Raw genomic sequence first — 26,134 nt, 5'->3', positions numbered from 1 at the left:
CCTTTTTACAAAATTTGGCACGCGTGAAGTCAGCCAGAAATTCCACTCTGAGAAAACACAGAGTTTTACATTCAGCTGTCAGTTCTGAAAGACAGTTACACTGAAGTGCCATACTGCTTAAAACACACATCCCGCACCACGTGGAGACCTTGTAACCTCCAACAATACTGAAGCGTGACTGCTTTATACACATAACACCTTAATATGAACTGACTGTACTCCTATGTTTTTATAGTTAAAAAGTACTCTAAGATGACAAAGAGGCACTTTGAAAAATTGAAAAATTGTTTTAAAATAATGAGAAAATTCAGCGGAATGGCCAAGGGTATTTTGCAGGCTCCCTTGCACAGTGTAGTCTTTGCCTCATTCAAGTTGAAGCTTGGAGATTGTCAGGAGCTGTGAAAAAACCTAAACCAAATGAACAATTAGTAACTCTGCCCTGAAGCTCCCCTGCTTTGTCGGTGTTCGGTAGAGAATACAGTGGCTTCTCATTTTAGGTTACAAGAATTTATTCCTCTTCCTTTGCTTTTGTGTTTGTATCGCTATAAACATAGTTTAACCAGCACAGATTTGGGATTTCTGATCACGAGGCTCTGATTCCTTCCCTTCGTTCAGAGGCTCTTTTAGAACTGCGGTTCCTTTTATTTAAAAAGGAAAGGAAATTCAAAAAGGCAGCAGAACTTGGAACCCATTGTAATTCAACTGTGCATATGAATTCCTTTTTTTTCTCCATCAAAAAGTCATCAGCAGAATGAAATGCTTCCATTTTCTTTTACATTTTTAACTCATCTTTTTGGTTATGTATGAAACTTATACAGTTCTGGCTTTCTGCTGAAAGAGAGGAAGAGCTAAGACTTAGCAGAAGAGTGAATTTCAGAGGAAGGGTAGCAAGATCCCAGTAAGAGAAGAGGTTAGGCAGTCTCCCTCTACCAGAAAACCGGCAAGACTGAACGCCTCAGCAGCTCTGTTCCTATTGGAAAGGTGCTCCAGAGGAGTGCGTCTCAAATGGCAACACAGTTACACACATTTATTTCAGCTGCCTTTAGGAGTGCTTGGCTTTATTGTCTGGGGAGGTGGGAGAGGGGAAATGCCCTGGACATGCACGACCCAGGCAGATGGAAACCCCGGTGCTCTGAAGTTGGTGGAAGGTATGCCAATAACTTTAGAAGTGGGATTTGACTTGTTCCTGTAGGAACCCTGTGCTGCAATGCCTACAGCCGAAATATGACATGACAGAATAAGAAATGGTGGTAGGCAAACAGGGCTGGGAAATGAAAATGTTGTCAGACAAGACCGACAACAACAGGGTCATGTAGAGACTATGAAAATACTTGTAGTTGCTTTTCCTTCCTTCAAACCTCACAGGTTGCAAGTAAGCTATTAGGAAGAGGAGTGGAAACCAAGCACAAACCAAAATCCACTGCTTTTCCACTGTCAGAAGTGGTTTGGGTTCCTCAACAGTAATTCCTATGCTTAAAACCTCTACCACACTTACTGCACAATATTTACTGTATATTCAACAGTGTATTATATCATCATTACCTGATGGCAGCTTATGTATCTTGCTGAAATATATTTTAAATATGGCATTACAGCTGAGAGCTGAGTCTCCAAAGGTTTAAGAGCACATATGCAGTTGTGAAGGTGGCATTACCCTGCAAATGGCATCTCACCTTCTTGGCATCATTGTAGTCGACGGTGTGAGACGATGCGATTGTCTCGCCGTTCTGCGATACAGTCGCCTGCTTAACGCTGGTGGGCACCCCCAGGGCTTTCATTTCAGTAAACATTAAGTTGTTTGGATCAGTGTAGCCATGATGCAAAACTGTGATATCGAAAACATTCTGAAAGGAAAAGGGAAGGAAAAAAAAAAAAAAAATCGAGATTGTCATTAGACAGGTACAAGTCCACTTGAGCTTTTCACTTGCTTTCATCTCTTCCTATTTTTTTTAATTTTTTTTTTTTTTTTAAATACCTGTACGTTGTTATTTATTTTCTAAATGCTGAAGGCTTCACTTTTCTTCACATTGTTAATCTGGTTAGATCCTGGGCTCTGCTGTGTCTTTAATTGCCACTCGGATTATAGATGCGAGGAGCAAAGCAACCAGATGCTCTTAACCCCTGACATGGGCAGCATGTGCTGCATGGACAAAGCCCTCCTCCACTGTCACAGGGACAGCGGTTATGCCTCGTCTCCTGGCTTCTATGAGGCCTGATCCAGGCTCTGCTTTCCCTGCTTTACGTCCTCCCAGAGCAGCTCCTCCAGGCCCGTCATCTCCCTTAGCACTCACAAGTCCCCTCTCATTTCCAGTTGCTGTGATTTTAAGTAGATTATGGGCACAGGGTTCCTTTAGGCTGTACCCAGGTCTGGTGGGTCTCCAGAGAGCGAATGCCACGTTAAGCAGCCCAGAGATGGTGTCTGCTAGTTCACAGCCCAAGTGTGACCCCACGCCAATGTGCTATGATATAATTCTGCATATTTAGTGCTTAGAGGGTATTACTTTTAGTGTGAGCATTTTTTCATTGTTGGTTGATTCAAGACCTCTTTGATTAGGTTTTTCCTTACCAACTTTTTGCAAGAGCAGGAAAAGGTGCATTTATTTTATAATCTCTTTGCAACTGCAAATATGGAATATTTATTAGCAAAACAAACTTCTCTCTCTTAGCAATTAACATTCAATTCTTTGACAAAGACAGAATTAAATGAGAAGAAAGAACAGCGTGGATAAAATTAGAAGACATTCTGGCACCCTGGAAAACTAATGAAATAACAAAGTATATTTTCTATTACAATAGAAAAAGCATTTCTTTTAAACCAAAAGTCCATATAATTACAGTCTAATTTAACTCCACATATTCAACTTGTTATGATAAAAATTGAAACCCAACATCCTAGAAATGCCAGTACTTAACATAAACACTCCTGCCCATTGAATTTGTTACTCAGGAATGCATGCCAGATTTTCTGTGTTGAAGAATAAAGACAAAAAGCAACCCTGAACTGAGGCAGGGGCGCCGCACTAGCCGCTGGGCAAAGCTGTGGCTGGGACTAAGCTGCTGTCTCTGCTCTCCCACCAGGCTGCTTCTCACAGGCCTTGCAAAGCGGCATGGCCCCAGCACTAAAACCCACCATCTCCTACGGGATGCTGAGATGTTTCTATAGAATACGTTGACTGGGGTCAATGAATTATAGAATCATAGAATCGTCAAGGTTGGAAAAGACCCTTAAGATCATCGAGTCCAACCGTTAACCTATTGCTGCCAAGTCCATCACTAAACCGTGTCCTCGAGCACCACATCTATCCGTTCTTTAAATGCCTCCAGGGATGGAGACTCAAACCACTTCCCTGGGCAGCCTGTGCCAGTGCCTGACCACCCTTTCGGTGAAGAAATTCTTCCTAATATCCCATCTAAACCTCCCCTGGCACAGCTTGAGGCCGTTTCCTCTCATCCTATCACTTGTTACTCGGGAGAAGAGACCGACCCCCAATGCACACATCCTAGGACTGGGACGCAAGTTTATGACTCATAGCGGCAAATACATCTTTGGTTTGTCAACGATGGGAGGGCATGAGTAGGACTCATGAATGGGGCAGGTCCTGTTCCCCCCTCTTTGTCGTTTTAGAAAGTGATTTCTTTTGTGGTTGCCAATGCCTGTGTATCCTGCTACTTCCTCCCAGAACTAAGATTGAATACAATAAATATATTCTACGGTGAATACTGGCAAATGCACTGCTGACACAGATGCTCTCCTTCTGGCCCTGTGAACTTCTCTTTCTTTTTTCTTGGAGCAGCGATCTAGCTTGAACAACAGGGCAGAGAACAGCAAGGAGGACCCTGAACTTGCAAAATGGATTAGGAACAATTTTAGGTGCCCTTCCTTGAGAAGAAACCCAAAATCTTTGTTGAGTGGGGGTATTTCTTTGTGTCTGCAAGCCAGGGTCAAAGCCTTTTGACCTTAAAGCTTCCTGTGTGCAGCCTCCAGCTTCTTTCTCACCAACAAGGGCTGGCTTTCCTGGCACAGCTCTTCTGACCCATCTACATGCTCCAGATGTTCTGCATTGATATGTGCTTTCACTTTATAGGAATAATTTATGAAATAAACTCATACTTTCAGAATTATATCAGAAATTACAATGTCATAAATGTGCACCTTATTTAACAATATGCTGAAATTGGTAACTTCAGAATCATTCTTAAATTTGTTCTTAACACAGTTTAATCACATTACTTGCAGTCTATTCAATCATCATGAGCACAAATTAATGTTAGGGTGGGATATGTAGACATTATGAAGCCCCAAATTAAAATACCTATAGTTAAAAATATAATAATAATCACCTAAAGTGATTATTCAGAAATTGTGAGATAACAGTACATACCCAATTAGCAGTAAATGATGTTAGCAGATACACACCGTCTTCATATGCATCTGTTAGAAAGAAAGAATAAAATAAAATGTATTCGCTCTTCACCTTAGTTAACACATTATGAAAATTTCAGTTCAAGAATCGTGTCCATGTACTATACACAAGTATCTCTTATGTCTATCTGTACATAAAGTTCTTTCTTTATTTCCAGAAGACGTATGCTTTCAGACATAAAATACTTTCTTACAGGACTGCGTGCTATTTAAATGAGGACAAAAAATAAGAACATTTTAGAGGTAAGATACAGAAGGCGGCAAACAAACAGCATTAGGAAGATCAAAGGTGTTAAGACCAGGAGGGGAAAAATGTTTCTCACTGAAGAAGGCATGGGAGACGTTTCCCACATCCACCTCTCTTCACTGTTCAATTACACATGACCGATGTTGATGCTTCTTTGAAATTGCTGTTGTGTATTTTATCGGTCCTATTATTCAGCGCTAAATGCGCTCAAAGTAGTGCCCATAACCATGGGCATCGTAGGTTCTTGCCTTTCTGCACTAAAAAAAACAGGTCACGGGCATCCTGCTGGGCTGCACCTTGTAACCTGTGCTAATTTCCTTTATCATCAGACGCCCATAAACGTGGCCATCATTTCTGAATTCCAGTGCTAACAGGCTGCGGTGTATGTGAAGCACCTCAAAATCCACTAACACCATCCTGCAAACTTCCCTACACATCGTTATGCAAAATAACACCATTTTCTGCATTACTTGCAGTAATCTCGGGTGACAGCTTATTGTTATTACAAAGGTAATACACTCGGGATGGAAAGGATAAATGACATTTAAGTATCTCTTATCTGATGATGATTTAAATGTATTAATGGTGAGGAAACTCGTTAAAGCTTCCCACATAATCTATGGCTATGGTTCCCATAGGTTTGAACACAAATCCTTGTTAGCTGTGTTGCCTTAGGTCCAGGGCCCAATTTTGTTTATGCAACATATTAATTCTATGAATCATAGCATTATGCGGTTTAAATCAGGAAAAATCATTTTACTAGAATGCTAATCTGGAGGTTTCCTTTCAGTTTTGTCTCTGAAGGCCTGTTCAGGTATGTCCTCCAGCAATGTGATTGCTTTGGCCAGGGTCCATCATTTCTGTCTGCTCCTATTGCTCCTCCTCGAACGCCCCACGCTGCACTGAGGACTTCTAAGGCAGAAGCAACCACCAGCACTTCTTTTCCAAAGCCACAGCTAAGCGGCGCAGTTTCTTACAGCTTGGAGGTTCCACTTCCACAACTGCGGTATTGTTAAAAACTGCAGACAGAAAAGCTCCTAAGTCAGCTGCGGAGCAGCACTTGGTTTTCAAGGACTGCTGTAATTCGTTTCATCTCTCCCCGGTTCATATCCTTGGGGTTTGCTTTGTCGCTTTTCATTTGGGCTTTGAATATATCCAAGGGTGGAGGCTCCACAGCCTCTCTGCACAACCTGTTGCAGCGTTCGACCATCCTCGCAGCAAAAAACGGTTTTATGAGGGCAAGAAGCATCACACATCCCAAGCATCCCAATAAGGCTGTCCCTCTGCAAACAGAGCATCCTTCAAAGCAACAGGGAGTCCCATTGGTATTTTTTGGCTATGGAAAACAAAATGTTTCCTGAATTTCCCCAGCTAACCACATTTCATGTTTATCAAATGCTTGAAGTTGTTTTAGAAATATTGTATACCACTCAATTGATCTCCCATGGTCATCTTTCTAAGCCCATACCATTAAATTAGAGGAGACCATTAGGAGGAAACCAAAAAGAAAAACCAGCCATAAAGTTCCAGTGCTATCATACATGTAGCTTCTCTGAGGACTAGTAGCATTTATATGTCATTGCGTAAAACTAAACTTTAAATTTTCAGTTAATCATCTTGCCTGTAAAAAGTTGTATTAGCAGGTCTTTGCCAAGCAAGGATGTATCCACCTTGGATATGCCGGTTGATACGTTCAAAATGAGCTGGTAAAAGTCTGAATTGTCCCCTAAAGCCAATATCTTCATCCTATTTACGAAAAAATAAAAAAGTCTTCTACTGAATTACCCTCGCTTTACAGGTTTTTTTAGAATGAAATGATTGGTTTTTGCTAGACAGATTAATTAGGAGTTGTTACTGCAAATCCTCTTGTTACTGCAGGAGTAACTACCTAATGTTTTTAAGAGTGCTGTTCAAGTGAGACTTGATATTGAAAGCTCATACTCTCAATCTCATGCTTTTTTGTTGAAAGGAAAATTGCTGTAAATGAGAGAAAACTTTATCATTAGGAGGGTTGTAAAAAGTTGTATTAACAGGTCTTTGCCAAGCAAGGATGTATCCACCTTGGATATGCGGGTTGATACGTTCCAAATGAGCTGGTAAAAGTTTGAATTGTCCCCTAAAGCCAATATCTTCATCCTATTTACAATAAAAGAGTCTTCTACTGAATTGCTCACACTTTACTTTTTTTTTTTTTGTAAATGAAATGGTTTGCTAGACAGATTAATTAGGAGTTGTTACTGCAAATCCTCTTCTTATTGCAGGAGTAACTACCTAACGCTCTTAAGAGAAACTCTGAAATTCTCTATCTGTAGGAGACTGGCTTGACCACAGGTGACAGCAGCTGAACCAAAGGGGCCAGCCTGGTGAAATGTGAACTTGTGATTAATGAAGCGATTTTTGATTCCTGTTCCTCCTGTTACCAAATCTTTTCTTATTTTCTGTGAAAGATGATGGGTCTAAACCTATTTTGTCTTTCTCCGTTCCAGCATTCCTTAAAAAGACATTACGTATGTCATTTGAGGGTTAAAAAAAGTCAATGGAAGGACTTCAAATTAAAGGTATTATTTCACCTTTTAATTTAAACTAACTGTGGTCATACTATTATACATTATTATACAGGAATCAAGGATTTTTTTTATCAGCTAAGTAGATGTTATATTGCTAAGAACTGATATTGAATGCAAGCTTGGGAGAGAGAGGGTTCACACCTCACCGCCTCTCTCAGCACACCCTGCAGCTGTCTGAACCGCCCTGTGAAGGAGACACATAAAATATAACTTTTAAAAGGACTTACTGTGTAGTAATCACACCAGCGGGCACTGGGTAAGTAAGTGTTCACTGTTACAGGATTCTGCAATTAAATATACATGGTTTAGGTACCTTAAATCAAAAAATGAAGTTTAGCTAAAGTGACTTTAATATTTTCATAAGTACTTAAAAATGTACCTGTTGCATCACAGGGCTGATGAGCAGCGCGGGTCCCCAGAGGAACTGCTCATATATTTCCCAGGTTGTTCTGTCTTCTACAAACCTGTAAGTTAACAGAATAATGATAAAACTTTGGATGCTAAACTTTTCCAAAATGTTCCTTCTTTAAGACATTTTTGTCAGTAATTGAATCTACTATTCCAAGTATCTACTATTTCCTCATCTTTTATTCCAGTATTAATAATTCATACATCAATTAATGCTTGCCAAGAATGCATAAAGATCCTAATGTGAAACTCATTAGAGAAATGCAAGCCATTACTTAGCTTTCTTTTTTTGCCATTTCTTTGCATTTACTTTCCAGTATATTTAGATCACAAAACTCAGAAGGTCTGTTGTGCTTGGCTGGTATTAGCAATAATAAGATTAGGTAGTGGACAGACTGGGAACAACTTTCTAATTTACACCACTTTTTCTGAGACGCTTGCTTTGAAAAAAGCAAATCAATACATGCAAAGAACTCGGTATTGCTCACCCAAGACATACATGGATATACTAGACTACATCTAACTAACTGGACAACAGAAGGAATTAAAGATTTTGCAGGTACTTCCCCCCCGACAAGGAACAAAGAAGGTTTTGTGTGTCTAAGAACATTAAAAAAAAAAAAAAAAATCTGCTATATCAGCTTGGAAACACACTAAAAAAGCCATTTTTCCCTGCAAAACTCTCATGATTTGTGGCAGAAGTCCCACTTTTTGGCTTAAAGTTTTTGTCCAGCTCTTTTTGCAACATTTGTTTTTTTGATTCTACATATGCGCAGCATTTTGTTGCTGGCCCCTAAAGAGATGAACTTTAAAATTTAAATATTATTCCTAGAGAAGCAAATGTTCAGTTTTGCATAGTGAAAAATGGAGAACTACTGCTGTTCAAGTGAGACTTGATATTGAAAGCTCATACTCTTAATCTCATGCTTTTTTGTTGAAAGGAAAATTGCTGTAAATGAGAGAAAACTTTATCGTTAGGAGGGTTGTAACTACAGAAGTTTGAGTGGAAATTCCTGATAAGGACAGCAAAGGAGCTGCACTTACGCATGGAGTACGGGGTGGATCCCAGTGCTGCCATGGGCATGGGCATCATACAGTAACGTGTAGAAATAGGGTAACAGGGTGTATCTCATATTCAGCACATTCCTGGAAATCTCCTCAAGTGTTCAGTTCCAGGAAACAGCATCTTGCCTCTGAAAGAGAAGAGATCGTTGTTATTCAAGCTGGAGTGTTTCATTCAGAAAACAAAACCAAAAAAACAAACAAAACAGATCAACATAGTAAGACAAAGCCAAGGAAATTTCCCCTCCAATATAGAGCACCTTCATTTCTTTATTCTTCGATTAAGGAGTAAGTGACACTAAAAGCAGGAGGTATCACTGTCATCCCTCGGAGGGGAAGTAGAAAGAGGGAAGGTGAGAAAAACCTGGGGGGAGTAGTGTAAAAAATGTTGAACGCAAAGTGTCCCGAAGGCATGACACATCCCAGCGTACGTCATTTATTATCCCTCTTCTCTGCAGGGCAGCACTCCGGACTTGCAAGAAGAGACCGCAGCACTAATGACTGATGTCAAGGAGCACTTCCCATCTTTATTAAATGGGCTGAACAATACCTTGGCAAATTGGGTAAGACTGGAAGCAACATGATAACCCTGAATCTGCATTTTTCAAGGCTTTAAAAGTCCTATCGAAAGGTGTGCCGCTGCAAGATAAAGCACACAGTTTTTGAAAAGGAGACTTTAATCCATTAGATATATGCCATATAAATAGCTCTCCTCAGCTAGACCTGAAGCTTGAACTGGAAGAGAAGTGCTGTTTCCATTTTTTTTTATTTTTCCAGTTATCTTGTTTTACAGCTTTCTACAACATAGTCCTTAGCCAGCACAGACCTACATTTAGGCAATTATTTTCCTTTACTCTTAAAAGAAATACAATATCTGATGGTGGCAAACGTGCAAAGTACAGAAATTGCCGGGTCTTGCTCCAGAATCTTATTACACTGTTCCATTTTCTCATCTGTTGTATAATTACGGATAATTAGGGCTGAGAGCACCAAGGCCCGTTTTGCTCCTTTAAGTGCGTTTGCCATAAAAGCGCTCTATTTTGGTCTTGCCAGTGTAGTGCGATGAAATGAAAATGGCATACAGGGAAAATAATATGTGGGAGTTTGACTCAGTCAAAGCAAACTTAGAAAATGCTTCCTTCAAGTGGTCCAAATCCCAGAGCAGTCCCTCTGTGGGCATAAAACCTCCCAGGTGAGGGGGAGGCGTACAGCACAGCCAGCATATAAAGACAGACAATTATTTCTCTGATAAAGAGCCAAACGTCTTCTTTTCTTGTCCATTTTGCCTGCAATGTACTTTTTTTGAGGCAGGCCAGCTTGTGCGATGTTCCGGCTGGTCTCTGAACGTGCATTGCAAAGGGCCAGCTGTTACGAACCGCTAAAGAATTGCAACTCACCCTTGCTCCTTTCTCACTGTGATTCCTTGAGTACGGGTAAAACGCGCCCAGCTGCATCCAGCGAAGACAGAGCTCATACTCCGAGTCTTTGAAGAAGCCACACATATCAGCTCCTGTCTGAAAGTTTAAAAATAATCAATACTATAAATCCATGTACAGCATGAAGATAATTTAATGTGAGGTAATAACTCACTAGCTTACATAAGCTATTCCAAAGAGACTGAACTCCCTCACACCTGAAAGGAAAAATAATTCAACATTACTAGCTGGGTTTTTTTTCCCCCTCTTTGGTGTGCTATTGGCTACCTAGATAATACAGACTGTAACGCTGAATGAGAAGAAAGAAAACACAAGGACACAGGGCGGGAAGGTGGCCGGTCCCAAGGGAATGAAAGAGTTCCCAGCACCCGGTGCAGAAGCGAAGAAGAAGTAAAAAAGGAATTGACCACGAATTCTGGTTGCTGAACTAAAGGGCTTATTTCAGCTAAAACCACATGAAACCAAAAGCAAGTAGATGAAGGAAAAGAAATAACTGCACACAGTAAATTGAATACAGGTGCTTTTCCTTCTACCTACCAATAACAGTTTTAGCCAGCTGATCCCCAGCTGCAGTGTTATCACCCAGCCAGTGTCCTGCCCATCTTCTGCTACTGGGATATGTGGAATGGGTGATAACAATCCCACGCTCCTTGGTGGCACTCTGCAAACCGCTGACACTGAAAACAGAAAAAAAAAAAAAATCTAGTTACATGAGAAATATTACGTGAGAATTTATTACCTAAGATCCTGGTTGAAAATAAACAGAAGGGCTTCTACTTTCATAGCGAAAGGCAGCATTGTTGTAGGCATCAATATGCATACATCCAATCCAGATGTGCTTTTTACGGCAATTCACTACGATTCACACATACACAGAAACTCAGCAGTGTCAGCCAACCTGCAGCTGGAAGGAGAGCTGGCAAAAGAAGGAGGTGCTGAAACACAGATTGCCAGCTCAGGATAATTACTGTCTGGGAAAATAGGAATGCAGCCCAACTTGCACGTTTTCTAAGGGCTCCACGGTGTGTTCCAGGGCACACCACTCCTTCCTTCAAGTACCTGAAAACTTGCAGCAACACTTGAAAATAATGTAACAAAACTCCTACCAAAAAGATCATAAGGGGGAAAAGAGAGGCGCCAGGAATATTGGACCTCTCAGTATAACTCTACTTGCCAAAAAGGTATTGGAACAACAAAATAAGTCATGGGTCTGTAGTCCCTTCAGAAACACCAAGGTGACAAGATATCAATCTGAAATGACCAACAGGGACTTGTCTAGAAGCAAACATAGGAAACCAGCTGTTTTCTGCTCGGGGCAGGTAACAGGCCTTAGAGCTAAGGAGTGACTACCAATGTGTGTGACTACCTTGGCACTAGCTGGCCTCTTGGTCTGATGACATTTGCCTTCCTCGTAAGCAGAAGAGATTTCAACCAGAGGCTGGTAACCTTTTGAGGATGGCGGGACTTATTTCTCTTTCCCAAATTAGAGGCAAAAACCTCCAGGGCAGGAATCATACAGGCGCTTGGGTTTGGGGGATAGAAGGGAACAGCGAGCACCAGGCAAGGACTGTCGTGGACTTTTCAAGATGCTCTGGCACGAAAACCCTATGGCCTTGCTCAGGATCAGCGCCATCGGGAGGGGAGACTGCGGCTTGTCGATGACTCGGGAGAAGAGCTCCTGAGAGCCTGGAGGTGTGGGTGTGAATGAGATGGGTGGAGAATCGATTCACCAATTAATCCCATGACCTCAAAAAATGAAAAAATAAAAAAATTAAAAATTTTCTTGAATCAAGCCTTGGCCATTGCCAAAAGTGCCTGCAAAGGTAACCAAGTAAGCTTTAGGGAAGGAAAAAAATAAAATTAGCTGAGTTGAGGGGAATTGATGCTTTCTAGTTGCTCCGCCAAGGATACGAGCACCTCTCTCTGCAGCATGTGTTGTTGCTCTATGCTATGTGACTCGCATCGATGCATTACTGCTCCGCTTTCTTAGAACAATTCCTTTGCAGCCATGCACACGCACTGTGAATCATGACAGCAAAATACTAAGGCACAATACTAGTTAGAAAGCTACACTGATTAAATCGCACTGCTCTCCAATGCTAGCTCCACAATAATTGCCTAAACAGCTGCTTCCATAAGGCACTATTTATTTATTTTTCTACAGGATTTGCAGCTTTAGTGACACTATAATTACAGCAAAAATACACAAGTCACTTAAATTACCGTAGTAATTAAACTAGACTAATGTGCTGTAATTATTTCTTCCAAGACAAACAGTAAGTTTTCTAGTATCTTTTCTTTCTTGCTAACACACTATCAAACATTTTCAGCCTCTGCTTGGTTCACCCTCCTTCAACAATGCTTGGGAAATTGCAGCTAAAATTTCAAATGGAAAGAAAGTCTAGGGCGTGCGCAGAACTGCTCAAGGATGAGCACGGCCCGAGTGGTTTGCTGACTCAAGGTGCCAGCACTCTGCTCCATGACTGAGTCACAGCTGTGTCCGTGAAAAGCAATCACTCATGTCACAAAGCTGGAATTTACCTCCAAATGGTCACTGGATTCACTAGGAAGGGTTCTGGCTTTCAAGTCGATGCAAAAGTCTCATCTTGAAAGAACAGCATTAAGCCAACATCCAGAAGCTCCCTCTCTCTAATGGGTGGAGAACCAAAATTCCATTGTTACATGAAAAATTGCTGTGCACTTTTAAGTTCTAGGCTTTTGTGAGTTTTGTGTGCAAACGATTGTCCTGGTTTCAGCTGGGATAGAGTTAATTTTCTTCTTAGTAGCTGGTAGAGTGCTGTGTTTTGGATTTAGGATGAGAATAATGTTGATAAGACACTGATGTTTTGGTTCTTGCTGAGTAGAGTTTACACTAGTCAAGGACTTTTTAGCTTCTTGTGCTCTGCCAGGTGCATAAGAAGCTGGGAGGGAGCATAGCTAGGACAGCTGACCCAGACTGGCCAAAGGGCTATTCCATACCATATGACATCATGCTCAGTATATAAGCTGGGGGAAGAAGAAGGAAGGGGGGGACATTCGGAGTGATGGCGTTTGTCTTCCCAAGTAACCGTTACGCGTGATGGAGCCCTGCTTTCCTGGAGATGGCTGAACACCTGCCTGCCGCTGGGAAGTAGTGAATGAATTCCTTGCTTTGCTTTGCTTGTGCGTGTGGCTTTTGCTTTACCTATTAAACTGTCTTTATCTCAACCCATGAGTTTTCTCACTTTTACTCTTCCGATTCTCTCCCCCATCCCACCGGGGGGGAGTGAGCGAGCGGCTGTGTGGTGGTTAGTTGCTGGCTGGGGTTAAACCACGACAACGATCTTCCTGTTTGGATGGTTTAGTATTAGAATAAATTATCATTACGACATGTCTTCAGCTGCATAATTACTCCTTCAGTTAGTACCGAAGAATAAATTGGGAGCTGATGTATACGTGTGTGTGTGTGTGTGTGTGTGTGTGTGTGTATATATATATATATATATTTTAAACTCACATTTTCCTACAATTTTCAAGTGTGAGAATACCTGTATGAGCTGTGTAATTTGTCACAATCATTTCTGTTACAGTACCTCTCAAAAGAGAAGAAAATATTTCACTACATTTCAGTTCATACTTAATACACAGAAACAATGGCAATATTCCTCTTAGTATTAAATTATTGTCTACTTACAAGGCCCAAATCGCGTGTGATTTGGCTGACAGCAGAGGTATCAGACATTCCTTCCTTCCCTGTCAGCAATTTCGCTCCTACCTTGACTGGCAGCCCTGCAATGGCACGCTGCCAAATAGAACATCCACTCAGTCAAAAATTCAAGCAGCCTTGGTATTTTCTTTCTTTATGCTAATAGCAAAGTTACCAAGGGCTTTAAGGTCATTAAGACCTATAAAGAAACACTGCTTCCTTGCTCACTCCTTGAATTGGAAATGAAACACCACAGATAGATAGATATATTATCGTTAGATCAGGCGTTATCTAAAGCAGGCTGGGGTACTCCTCAGTAAGGAACAGATAACGACGTTTGCCTGGGAGCTGAGAAATAAATTCTTAAACGTAAATGCACACAGCTTGCATTTGAAAAGTCACTGTTTCCCCTTTTCACTACCACTGAAGTTGTTTTAAATAGAGGACATAATTGAGCCCTTCTTCTATTAACAGTGTTAAAAAGCTGTATTCATTTTCCCTCCCTAGATGTATAGCGTAAGGCAAAACCAACAGCAGCTTTAGGAGTAAGCCAGGCTATCCCAGCAAAACCTAGAAACAAAAAGTATTTTAGATTTTAATTACAGTAATTACTGAGACTATCATTGAGTAATTACTGTTCCCAACAGCTGATCAAAATGTTGAGACCTGTTCTCCATTCTGCCTTGTGAACGAATACCCGCGCGGTGTCTTTGGATTGACTGCTCTCGCTTACAATGCGGAGCATCGCCCCAGCACGGCCTTGGTGGCTGTCTCATAATAGAAGTCTCTGCTGAAAAGGCAACGTGTTGTGTTTGAATGTGTTGGGACAAAGAAACGCTCGATGGCGAGTAATTACATCCAAATTAAACTGTATGAGAAATAGCACCGTGGCCATCTTATTCAGTAACACAGCTCAGCAATTAAGCTTGCACAACATAACACTTCTATGGATGAAGTCCTCAGAACTGGTATACCAAGAATTGCTCCCCAGCTAGGTGAGCAATAAGTTTCTTTAGGATCAGACTTGGGTAAACTCTCTTTAAAACGTACCTTGAAAATGGTGTCTGCTCAGGGTCAGTGATTTTGGAGCTGCTAAACTCAAAAGGAAGCCTTTGCCTGCTTGTCCTGAGACAGTCCGTGGTGCCACTGCAGGTGTAGCCATGCTTGAGCTCTTTTGGTTTTTTCCTAGCTAGCTCCAGTTGCAGAAGGTGTTTATTGCAGTGACACCATGGAAGCACAGCTTCAGCTCCGACCTGCGCAGACCCACCTCACCTTCTCCGGCAAATCCTTTCCAGCAGCTCAGGCTCATACCACCCTGCTTGCACCACGGGCGAGATCACTGCGCTGAGCAGAACGTGGCTGAAATAAGACCAACTGCAAGAGCTGCAGCACTGCTGCTCAAACTTCTGACCACCAGAGCTTCACTTCTAGCTGAATTGAAGAATGGAAGATATGAGGATGAAAAGAAAGATATATCTCAGGAATTTTAAATAAACTGATGAAAGTTTTGGCCGTAAGAATATAGATACAGAACATATAGATACAGAACATTCATTTCTAACATATTTTGGAGACAACAAGAAGCATGCAGACTTCACTTACTCTAGGGTAGGTTTTGTTTGTGACCATCCATAAAGACTGTGCACATCGTAGTGTCTAACAGGGCTACCATCTAGAAGATATTGTTGAAATTCCATGCATGGAGTTTTGGCAGTTAATCCTTCTGACAGATATCCCAATTCTAATGGAAGGGAACAAAAATATTTATTTTTAATAATGAACTCTCAATAATGATTTGAGTTACTTTTCCTTAATTTTCATAAATTCTTTGCTGTTCACTCTCTTTTAAGTATTTATACTGTCATTTATTTATTTATAATTATAACAATAGCATTTCCAATTTTCTGAAATGGAATATTTCTGATATTCCTATGTAGGCATCTGCATCTGTAAGTGTGTTAATAGCTCTGTTACAGATGTTCTTACTGAAGAGGCTCAAAGAGTAAACAGAGTATATCCAAATTCAGAAGATATTGCAAATCTTTGTAAACACTGTCACATCATCCACAGAAACAGAAAAATGCCACCATTTTTCTGGTATGCGGGGGCTATGGTCTGTGCCTGAATATTAACTTCCTGACAATTCCTGAGAAACTATTAATAATAACTGAAGACAACTGTAAGCAACAGAAATATGCTAATGAACCATTAATAAATAATTACTAACTAGTACTACTTTATACTAGTACTTAAGCAAAGCCAAGATAAGAAAGCTCAGTATTTCAAGTATTTGACTGTATAGATAAATCGTAATGAGAGGAGACAAGGATATTTTCTAAATTTTTAATTAATTGCGTTATTCATCTGAGAAAACTGCAAAACGGAGAACTATATTCTCTACCATGCCTAAAGCAAAGCACCTAGATATAAAATAGGTATCAAAATCCATATGCAGGCAAGTAGCTGAAAATAACTTTATTTTTAACAAGTGTCCTGCAGTTACCGCTCCCACTGAAACAGATGGGGTTGCAGTGTGCCCACCGTCTCAGAAAAAAAAGGTCCACTTTCAGTTAGGAGTTGTGGTTTTAGATACCTAACTTTAGGCATTTACACCACATATACCATATAAGAAATTACATAGTAACCAGAATGACCTAAAACTGTTTTAAGGAGCGATCAGACTTACGAGGTATGTATGGTGGTACGTTTAGCAGGTCATTTCTACAACCATCAGTGGCGCCATTCGGAAAAGTTACTGGTTCATTCATGTCCTAAAAACATAGAGCAAAACCTGATTGTATTTGCTTCAAACCTACAAAACACACTGCATTCTAAATTACAAACAAGCAGGATTGTAGAAGTCCTCAGGAGCCCTTGCAGCTGCATTCTCAGTCTGCTCTTCCATGTTTTCTTGAGATAGTCAGATGTGGCATGGTGCAGGGACAGGGAGCCACAAAGAGTTTCAAGGGAAGAAGAGTGAGGCTGGGCTCTTTCTCCGGTGCAAACAGTGTCACAGTGGAGGAAGAAAGTCACAGTATGCCAAGGCAGTGCAAGTGTACAACCTAGAGCCAAAGTGGTGTCTTTGGCTGGTGTCAAGGATGAGTGGTTAAGCTGCTTAAAAAAATTACCGTCAAAGATATTTGCAAATAGTGATTTTAATAGGAATCTATAAAAGTGTGATTTAACAGAGTTTGATGGCAAGGTTCACTCTACTGCTTATTAAATGAATGGAATGTATATAGATATATAAAGAGAAAGAAAGAGGAAATTGAGCCTGAAGAAAATACATGGAGGAAAAGGGGAGCCCTCCCATTGAGTCACGAGGTTCAGAATGGACCCCCTTGCTTTCTAAACTCCTTCTCAGAGAGGAGCCTAGGTGCGGCTGGATCCAATCCTAGTCTCAGACTTGGTCAATGGTTTATGTCTAAGGATTATATGTTTAGCAGCAGTTTAAGGTTTGTTTGCAGCAAGGAGGGAATCACAAAAATTTAGCAATAACTAATCATTAATTAATCTAGTATCTACAAAGTGATTAAATGAGGTTTGCTACAATAGTTATATTAGACACACACAATAGGCCTGAGTACTCATTATATGCAGTTAAAGGTACCAATAAAAATTCCCCTGGGTTTAGCGAAATACTCACTTTAAATGACTATATCAATGGGCGAAGGTTGAACCTCAAGGAGCAAGGATCGCCAAAGATCAGGTGAGGGTCAAATCTCGAGGAATAAGAAGCACCAGAGATCAGCTTGAGTTCGCAGCTCCGAGAGGCGTCCCACACAGAGGAAGATTCTGGTGCAGCCCGCTGCAGTCTGGGAGAGCTCAAAGGATCTCAACTTGGTACCGCTGTTTATAGGGTCATGAGATGATGGACTCTAGGCATCAGTAAATTTCCCTTCTACTTTCACAGCCTGTTTTGAAGATTACTGAAGTTCTCAAAAATTCCAGTGATGCTGCTCCAGGTCCTCCTGAGTTACAGCCGAGATAAGATAGGCCCCAAGGCTGCCAGACGGCGACCAGTACAGACGAAAAATATAGTTCCAAGGCTGTCAGGGCTGCCTCCCTAGTACAGACAGTGCTGCCCCCACCTCAGCTATGTAAGAGTTTCTGATACGGTCAAGGGATGCTTAACTGCCAAACTCGTTACACAAAGGCCAAGTTTTGATGGGAGTTACTGAGACGGTAAAGCAGCTTCGCTTCCCATGCTCTGCCAGGTGCACAAGAAGAAAAGGGGGGAATGCACCACCACAGCTGGGGGCTCAGGTTCTGCCTAGTGCTCTACTTGCTTTCCCTCCAGCCTACTTTTTTATTTTACTTAATGACAATTTAATGCCAGATTAGCCCTCTGAGCTTCAACAGCAGAATTTATGCTGTGAAATGCGGCCCTCTCTGCTAGTGTCTGGCAGAGAAAAAATTTCCAGAAATCAAATGCATTTCGACACTTACAATCCACAGGCCATCAGACTTGATGCCTCTCAAGCAGTTGGTGGAATTGTTGTAGAACTCCAGGATTTCTCTCTTCCACCGCCCCACCATGGAATTGCAGAAGAAGTCTGGCAAAGCAGCATGTGCTCTGTTGATCTGTAAAAATAGCAGGAAAACAAAACAGATAGATACAGGATTGAAAGCATCCCACTGTTAAAATGTTGGTATTTGTTTAAAAATCTAAAAAATTGAAAAGAAAAATTACTTGCTCACTAACTTTTTTGGCTCTGTCAGGAAGGCTAGCCAGTTTTTGCACCTTATTTCTCCCACGAGATTTATCAACTAGTTTGCTGCTATTTTCCTTAATTAATGTGCTGCTCTGGCTATATTTGAGTCCATAACCAAACCATATCAACATTTACGTGTATTTGGGTTTGCTCAGGCAGTGGCTCATTGACTTGTACATTGGGCAGAAATGGCCGGACTTAACAGAACAAAGGACATTTTAAAATAATCAAACCACACTGAATACAAACTGAGCATCAGCAACAGACAGATATAACTGTTCTTCCCTGATACCTACGTGAATGACAACACAAACTGAAGACAAGTCAGTTTGTAGTATTTATTCAATGTGTCATTTACAGCCAGGCATGAATATACCATTAGCAGAGTTTCCCCCTGTGGCTAGCACTGAAGTCTAGGCTGACATGTTGCTTACTTGAATACAGCATGCCTCTACTGTCATCAGCTTCTTAAGAACAGTACTTTGGAATATATAATGTCATTGATATTGGGCCATTTTATGAGGACATCATCCTGCACACCTCTTGAGAAGGCAGGAGAATTGGTTTCATTTCTAGAGAATGTTGGATTCTACAGTTAAAAACACTTTTATGCTTATGCTCAAAAAACAAGTTTAGAAATGCTGTTGAATATATTTTGCATTCTGCAATGGTATATTGAAATTTAAAAGCAGTATTCAAAACTGACCAGGATAATGATAAATCTCATTCCTTCTTCTTTTATTCTGTTAATCAGAGCTGGTAACCCAGCAAAGAGTGTGCTAATGGTGAAGTACAGTTGCCTTTCCATATGGTCAATATATACATATTGGACATCTTGCAGTTCACAAAACCCAATTAATGTAAATTATTTTTTTCTTTTTTTGCCAAATATATACTTATTGAAAATCTTCCAAAATAAGTAAACTACTGAACTTTCGAACTGTAAAATTGGAAGCAGCTGTAACTTTAATCTAAAGCTATTAAATGAATATTACACAACCTATCAGCAAGTCCAATACAAAATAAACCTTCCACTACTGCATCTAGTCTGAGGGTAGAAATTAATACACGATAGGGAAAATTGTCCTGGATCTGCACATATGTGTACGTACACAGAAACTCCACATATGTTACCATAGCTAGAAAGAAACATTGGAAACTGTTGTTCTGTATTGAAATAGTGACGTTAATTACATTTAAAATTGAGTCACATTCAATTTACAGTATAATTTTGTTAGATCTACGTGCTATTCCAACTTTCCCAACAATCATAGAATCATAGAATCATTAAGGTTGGAAAGGACCTCTGAGATCATCGAGCCCGACCTGTTAACCTAATTGCCAGGTCCACCTCTAAACCATGTCCCTAAGCACCACATCCACACATTTTTTGAATACTTCCAGGGACTGTGATTGCACCACTTCCCTGGGCAGTCTGTTCCACTACCTAACCACTCTCTCTGTGAAGAAATTTTTCCTAATATCTAATCTAAACCTCCCCTGGCACAGCTTGAGGCCGTTTCCTCTCGTCCTATCGCTTGTTACTTGGGAGAAGAGATCGACCCCCACCTCACTACAGCCTCCTTTCAGGCAGTTGTAGAGAGCAATAAGGTCTCCCCTCAGCCTCCTCTTCTCCAGACTAAACAACTCCAGCTCCCTCAGCCGCGACTCATAAGACTTGTGCTCTAGACCTTTTACCAGCTTTGTTGCTCTTCTTTGGACACACTCCAGCACCTCGATGTCCTTCTTGTAGTGAGGGGCCCAACACTGAACACAGGATTCAAGGTGTAGCCTCACCATTTGACTCCATTCATCACCACTCTCTGGGCTCGACCATCCAGCCAGTTTTTTACCCAATGGAGAGTGCACTTATCCAAGCCATGAGCAGTCAGTTTCTCCAGGAGAATGCTGTGGGAGACAGTGTCAAAGGCCTTACTAAAGTCTGCGTAGACAACATCCACAGCCTTCCCCTCATCCACTAAGTGGGTTATCCTCTCATAGAAGGAGATCAGGTTGGTCAAGCAGGATCTTCCCTTCATGAACCCATGCTGGCTGGGCCTGATCCCCTGGTTGTCCCGCATGTGCTGCGTGATCACACTCAAGATGATCTGCCCCATGACTGTCCCCAGCAACGAGGTCAGGCTGACAGGCCTGTAGTTCCCCAGATCCTCCTTCCGACCCTTCTTGTAGATGGGTGTCACATTAGCTAACTTCCAGTCAGCTGGGACCTCCCCAGTTAACCAGGACTGCTGGTAAATGATGGAAAGTGGATTGGTGACCTCCTCCGCCAGCTCCCTCAGTATGCTCGGGTGGATCCCACATGGCCCCATGGACTTGTGGGCATCCAGGTAGAGGAGCAGGTCGCTAACTGTTACCTCTTCTATCACTGGTGCTTCATTCTGCTTCCCATCTCCATCAACCAAGTCAGTCCTGTTCAGCCTGACCAGGCAGGAAGGAAAGCAAAGGTATTACTGCCTTTAAAACTTGCTGATGAGAAAGTGCTTCCTCAGGACAAAACTTTCCCTTCTTTTCAAACAGTAGCAGGTGTTTATATGATCAGGAGATGCTAGTGACTTTCTATTATCTTTCATTTACTCAAAAATATATTGAAACCTGAACTGGAAATTACAGCTATAATTAACCACCACTATTTAATTGGCCATTCCCTGCAAATTGCAAATGTTGTGCTATCTTGTAGGAAATAACACAAGTATACACATAGAAATAAGATTTCTGATTTACCTCTGTAAGTACTATTTTAATCCCAACTCCCAGTAGTGGGAGTTTTCCTGACTGATGTCTAGCTTTTAGAATAATTAGCTGAGAAGAATAAAAAAAAGGAGGAAAGTGCTGTTATTTTTAAGTCATTTGTTGTCTTCCAACATCTGGCTCGGCGTCTAAGCTCCACATATTGGTCTCGCTGGTCACAAACAAAGAATAGATTTAGAGAAGACCATTGCCATTGAGACACCATCCAATTATAAGCCAGGACAAATACGATCAAAGTCAATAAGTGTGTCCAGTACTAGTGGACATCCACTGGACTTTAAAGTCCTGACAAACACCTCTGCACTTTAGGCTCATTGGTCCAAAAGCTACATTTGCTTCTACTTACAATAGGCGGCTGATCCCTTGTGAACATTCCCCAAGTGTGCCAGCTCATGTTACATCAAAACATGGTGTGCTCAGTTTCTCCAAATCCATATATATACTGGGATGCTAAGTGGGTAGAAATCTGACTGAGCATGTTGCTGAATGTGAAGGTGGGCAGCTGTGAATCCCACCTGAAATGGAAAGAGGAAAATAAAAACAGGAATATAATGTCTTCAGTGCTGTGTTTAGCTATGTCCTGGTTTCAGCTGGGATAGAGTTAATTTTCTCCCTAGTAGCTGGCATAGTGCTGTGTTTTGGATTTAGGGTGAGAATAGTGTTGATAACGCACCGGTGTTTTAGTTGTTGCTGAGCAGTGCTTACACCACTCAAGGACTTTTCAGCTTCCCGTGCTCTGCCAGGTGCAGAAGAAGCTGGGAGGGGGCACAGCCAGGACAGCTGACCCAGGCTGGCCCAAGGGCTATGCCATACCGTATGGCGTCATGCCCAGTATAGAAACTGGGGGGAGCTGGCTGGAGGACAGTGACTGCTGCTCAGGGACTGGCTTGGTGTTGCTCAGCGGGTTGTGAGTGGTTGCATCACTTTTCTTTTTTCCTGGGTTTTTCTTTTTCTTGTTGTTGCTTTTTTCCTTTTCACTATTATTATTATATGTTATTTCCATTATTAAACTGTTCTTATCTCAAGCTGCAAGTTTTTTCACTTTTACCCTTCCAATTCTCTACCCCGTCCCACCGGCGGGGAGTGAGCGAGCGGCTGCGTGGTGCTTAGTTGCTGGTTGGGATTAAACCACAACAGCTAGCAGACACTTTTTTTAGGCTACTCTTTTTCTCTTAAAATCACTCTTCAGTAAAGATGGAATAAAACTGTTATGCTTATCGAGAAAACTTAAAGCACATGAAATGGGCATGTCTAAGAATTTGATACACAGTTTAGAAACACAAAGTCCTCTGTGTGTCTCAGAGAGCTATATTATGCACAGGCATCATGCACAGCAAGTTGCATCATATTTTGGCAATTTAGTGAGAAAATGTGTTTCAGGAGAGTATGATCATATTTTCCTCCCAGATTGATCCTTGGTGCCACATGGAATATAGTAAATAAGGTGCTTTATACAGTTCACTGGACTTTTTGTGCAGATTACACTGAAACTGTATTCATAGGTCTCATTTGTTGTAAATCAGCATCTTTAACATCAGAAACCAAACTGCAACCTGATCGTGCTCTGCCAAAGAATTATGTCATTCCAGGAGGCTGAATTGCAGTTTGAATAATTACTCTGGTTGGCAAAAAGGAACTCAGCTTGCAATTAAGTTTTGATCACTTTAAAAAATGGCATAAGAATGCTTTTTTGAATAAAAAACATAGCACTTGCAACCGCTAATGTCATTGTTCTCTGTTTTCTAGCTCTGACTTAAGCTTAATCAAGGAAAAAAAATGAAGCTCCTGTCAGACTTATTAGCTGTCATGTTACCAAAATCCATCTGCAAGTTAGTTGAGACACTAATTTATTCTATTTTTTTTTCCTAACCATTCCCCAAAACTGAACCAAATGATCAGTTCTTAATGATCAGTGCTGTGGTTGCCTAAGGAAAATTTCAGGAAGTGTAGAAAATCTTTGTGCATCCCAGAGACTTGGGAACTACACAAGCAAAAGCCTTTGGCGTTGTCTATGTTCCACACTTCAACATGGTGTAGAGGACTTTTAGCAAGTGTCAGACTATGAAGTGACAAGTGAAAAACCTTAGATAATTATGAGAAAAAATAGGATATTGCTCAGGGCACCTTCTCCGCCCTCCCCCTGGTCAGTGCTCTCATACAGTGCAATGGTGAAGCCATCTCCGCTGGAGCAGCATCTGGCATTGGGCAGAGCCATTTCGTGGGAAGGATACAAAGTCTTGAGGTGTTTAAAAAGTAGTACACAAAACAATGATTTGGCTTGAAAAGAGCTAACAAAATCAAGTGAAATAAAGTAAAATTATTATGGCTTACATGACTGTTCCTGTGCTTTTGTACACGAAATGTTTTTTTCTGAGCTGTTACTTCACAGAGTCTTTCCTTGTCCATGCTCATTGGGGAGCTCAGGAGATTTAGTGGTACCAGAACCTCGTATCGTGCGTTTTGATAGTCATAAATCTATGAAGTAAAACCCAATTAATTTCAATGAATGAGTTGTTTGAAAACTTACCTATAGTGATAGAAATCTGAATTGGTTAAAATGAATACAGAAAATTGTTGAAAACACTTGCTGAGATGAGTATTTTCTTTCAAGATGTATTCTTTAACCAATTCTTTCACAATCTTTGGTTTGGGAAAAAAGAAACTTAAGGAATTATTTTGGATTGGGAATGACTTGTCTAAGCATTTTTATATATGAATTTAAAGTGTGTACCTATATTTAAAATATAGGTGTGTATATATATATATATATATAAAAGTATGGTAAATACCGTTCTGATTAATCTTTTAGCCAACTTTAAGAGATTCATTTAAAGTTTTCTGTATTCTGAGAGCTGACAGAAGTTAGTTTTTGATGCTTGACCATTTTAAGGCAACAGACTTATTTCAGTATTATTAAACAAAGAGTAATAAATTATAGTCTAAACAATAATGTATTAAAAATTTTAGAAGTAGAATGATTAATGTAAAAATTAACTGTACAGTCATGATAACACTTATAGATAAATTTACCTGTACACTAATAAAATGTCTTTAGTTCCAGAGTTTCTGATTGACATTATATACGTACATTGACATTACACATGTACATTGACATTACACCTTTGATTCATATATTTTTGCTGTAAAACCGAGTACAGAATTACAGGACAGAAAAAGATGTGAGCTAAGAACAATAACAACTACTCAGTTAGAAGGAGAAACATGTTTAGGCAAGGGTGCTGCTGTCTGTGTAATATAAAATTGACTATAAAAAGCACTTATAATTTCCATAAATAAGACTATTTTTAACAATGGGACATTACATACTCATAGAAATTCTGGAATGACATTACCTTAAACTGCAGCATGTGGTTGAGATGATATTTCACCTCCAAGCATAGCGTATTAATTGGTGTAGTGAAATTCTCCTTAGCTCTGGTCTTGGCACTGTTTAAGGTGAGGTTGGCTGCCAAACCTGATGAGGTACATTCTACTTTGTCTACAGAGTAAACATTGTCAGAGCTGTATTAGCAGGGTGGAATATCCGAGTTTCATGTTACCTGCTGCAAACGGAAATAAGTTATAGGTTAGTGAGCTACACCGGCCTGCTGTATTTTTTGTTAGTTATTAGCATGGAATCTGAAACCCCCATGTTTAGCTGATAGCTGTCAAATGTAGAATTTTGGGAAAAACTTAATGCAACTAGTAAACAATAAAGAAATAATTCAGAACCCATTGATCTCTACACTAAATCAGATATAATAAAAAAATCCAGTGAACGCTGTACAAATAGTTCAGTCAGGAAACTGAATCCTCACACCATGAAGGTGAATTTAATTTCCCTGTATCTGTGATCTTCAGCTCAATCCCACAACACAGCTTAGTCTTGGCCTGTTGAAATTCCTAAAGCTTCCTCCCTTTTAATCCCATTGCTCTCTGGTCTCTGGCTCACACAAGGGGATGTGCACAGAACTCATTTGATATTCAGGCAACATCAGATGAGACCTTTCCTTTGGCTTTATTCACAAGAATTATCCTTAAATTATCCACTGAGAATTACATCCTATTTATCTAAGATCTCTGACAGCAAGATCAAAATTACTTTCAGTTTCCTGTTACAGTTGAACATAAACACTCAAGCTAGGTATTCTGAGGTTAGACGAGCTGATGTAGGTTAATGCATTAGCCTTCCACCTCTGGATACTTACCATCAATCCTGCCTAGCTGTTCAAATGAAACTATGCCGGCTCCGCACATCTTAATTGCTAATGAATATTTATTCATCTGTCGCCACCCAATTCAAAGCGCCTTTCAACCTGAGCAAGTGTTCAAAACACACCTGGTCCATAGCAGAGGACCAGAGTTCGATTTCACATGAAAAGCCGTTTCCAAATCTCCAAACTTGCAAAAAATATGCCTAATAGGGCAACAAAATCAGGACAGTCCATCAGACACGTCAGCTGTTGCTGGTTCAAGAGTAGCTAACAGAGAATTTTGGCCTTCATGCCTAGGAGATGTGTCCAAGCTGTAAAATTTAGTTGGAGGGACCCTCTGAAGTTCAACCCTGCCAGGGCACGCTGCTCCCATGTGTTTATAGCCATATTAATAAATAAAACTATGAGATAAAGAACTGCATGTCAGGGATTATGATTTGAAAAATACCTCCTCGACATGGATATAAACAATTAAGTTCACATATGAATCAAAACTTCCAGGGGATTCAAGGATTTCTTCTCAAACTGAGATCCAGAGGAACTGGTTTGACTTCAAATGTGCTTCAGTGACTATGAAGGTGAGACAAAGGGCATAAGCCTTGCAGGCC

The 26,134-nt window shown here is 40.7% G+C and overlaps 1 protein-coding gene across 1 annotated transcript in view; it reads right to left on the bottom strand.

Moving 5' to 3' along the window:
- SI (sucrase-isomaltase) overlaps positions 1–26,134 on the bottom strand; it is a gene marked incomplete at both ends in the record, with an annotated part of 54,305 nt that overhangs the window by 2,898 nt on the left and 25,273 nt on the right. The window contains 24 exon segments of the mRNA XM_082319010.1: positions 1,674–1,844; positions 4,383–4,469; positions 5,925–6,006; positions 6,292–6,416; positions 7,465–7,521; positions 7,617–7,701; positions 8,690–8,811; positions 8,815–8,838; positions 10,105–10,221; positions 10,306–10,340; positions 10,681–10,814; positions 15,431–15,569; positions 16,515–16,599; positions 18,278–18,412; positions 18,679–18,741; positions 19,025–19,132; positions 19,250–19,377; positions 21,655–21,712; positions 21,716–21,827; positions 23,644–23,666; positions 23,668–23,787; positions 24,666–24,839; positions 24,843–24,863; positions 24,867–24,875. Of these exon segments, the coding sequence (XP_082175136.1) occupies positions 1,674–1,844; positions 4,383–4,469; positions 5,925–6,006; positions 6,292–6,416; positions 7,465–7,521; positions 7,617–7,701; positions 8,690–8,811; positions 8,815–8,838; positions 10,105–10,221; positions 10,306–10,340; positions 10,681–10,814; positions 15,431–15,569; positions 16,515–16,599; positions 18,278–18,412; positions 18,679–18,741; positions 19,025–19,132; positions 19,250–19,377; positions 21,655–21,712; positions 21,716–21,827; positions 23,644–23,666; positions 23,668–23,787; positions 24,666–24,839; positions 24,843–24,863; positions 24,867–24,875 (2,214 nt within the window).

The sequence above is a fragment of the Platalea leucorodia genome, assembly GCF_965183815.1.
Source record: "Platalea leucorodia genome assembly, chromosome: 8".
In the NCBI taxonomy this organism is placed as follows: domain Eukaryota; kingdom Metazoa; phylum Chordata; class Aves; order Pelecaniformes; family Threskiornithidae; genus Platalea; species Platalea leucorodia.
The sequence above is the reverse complement of the archived record's forward strand: the minus strand, read 5'-3'. Positions and strand labels throughout refer to the sequence as shown.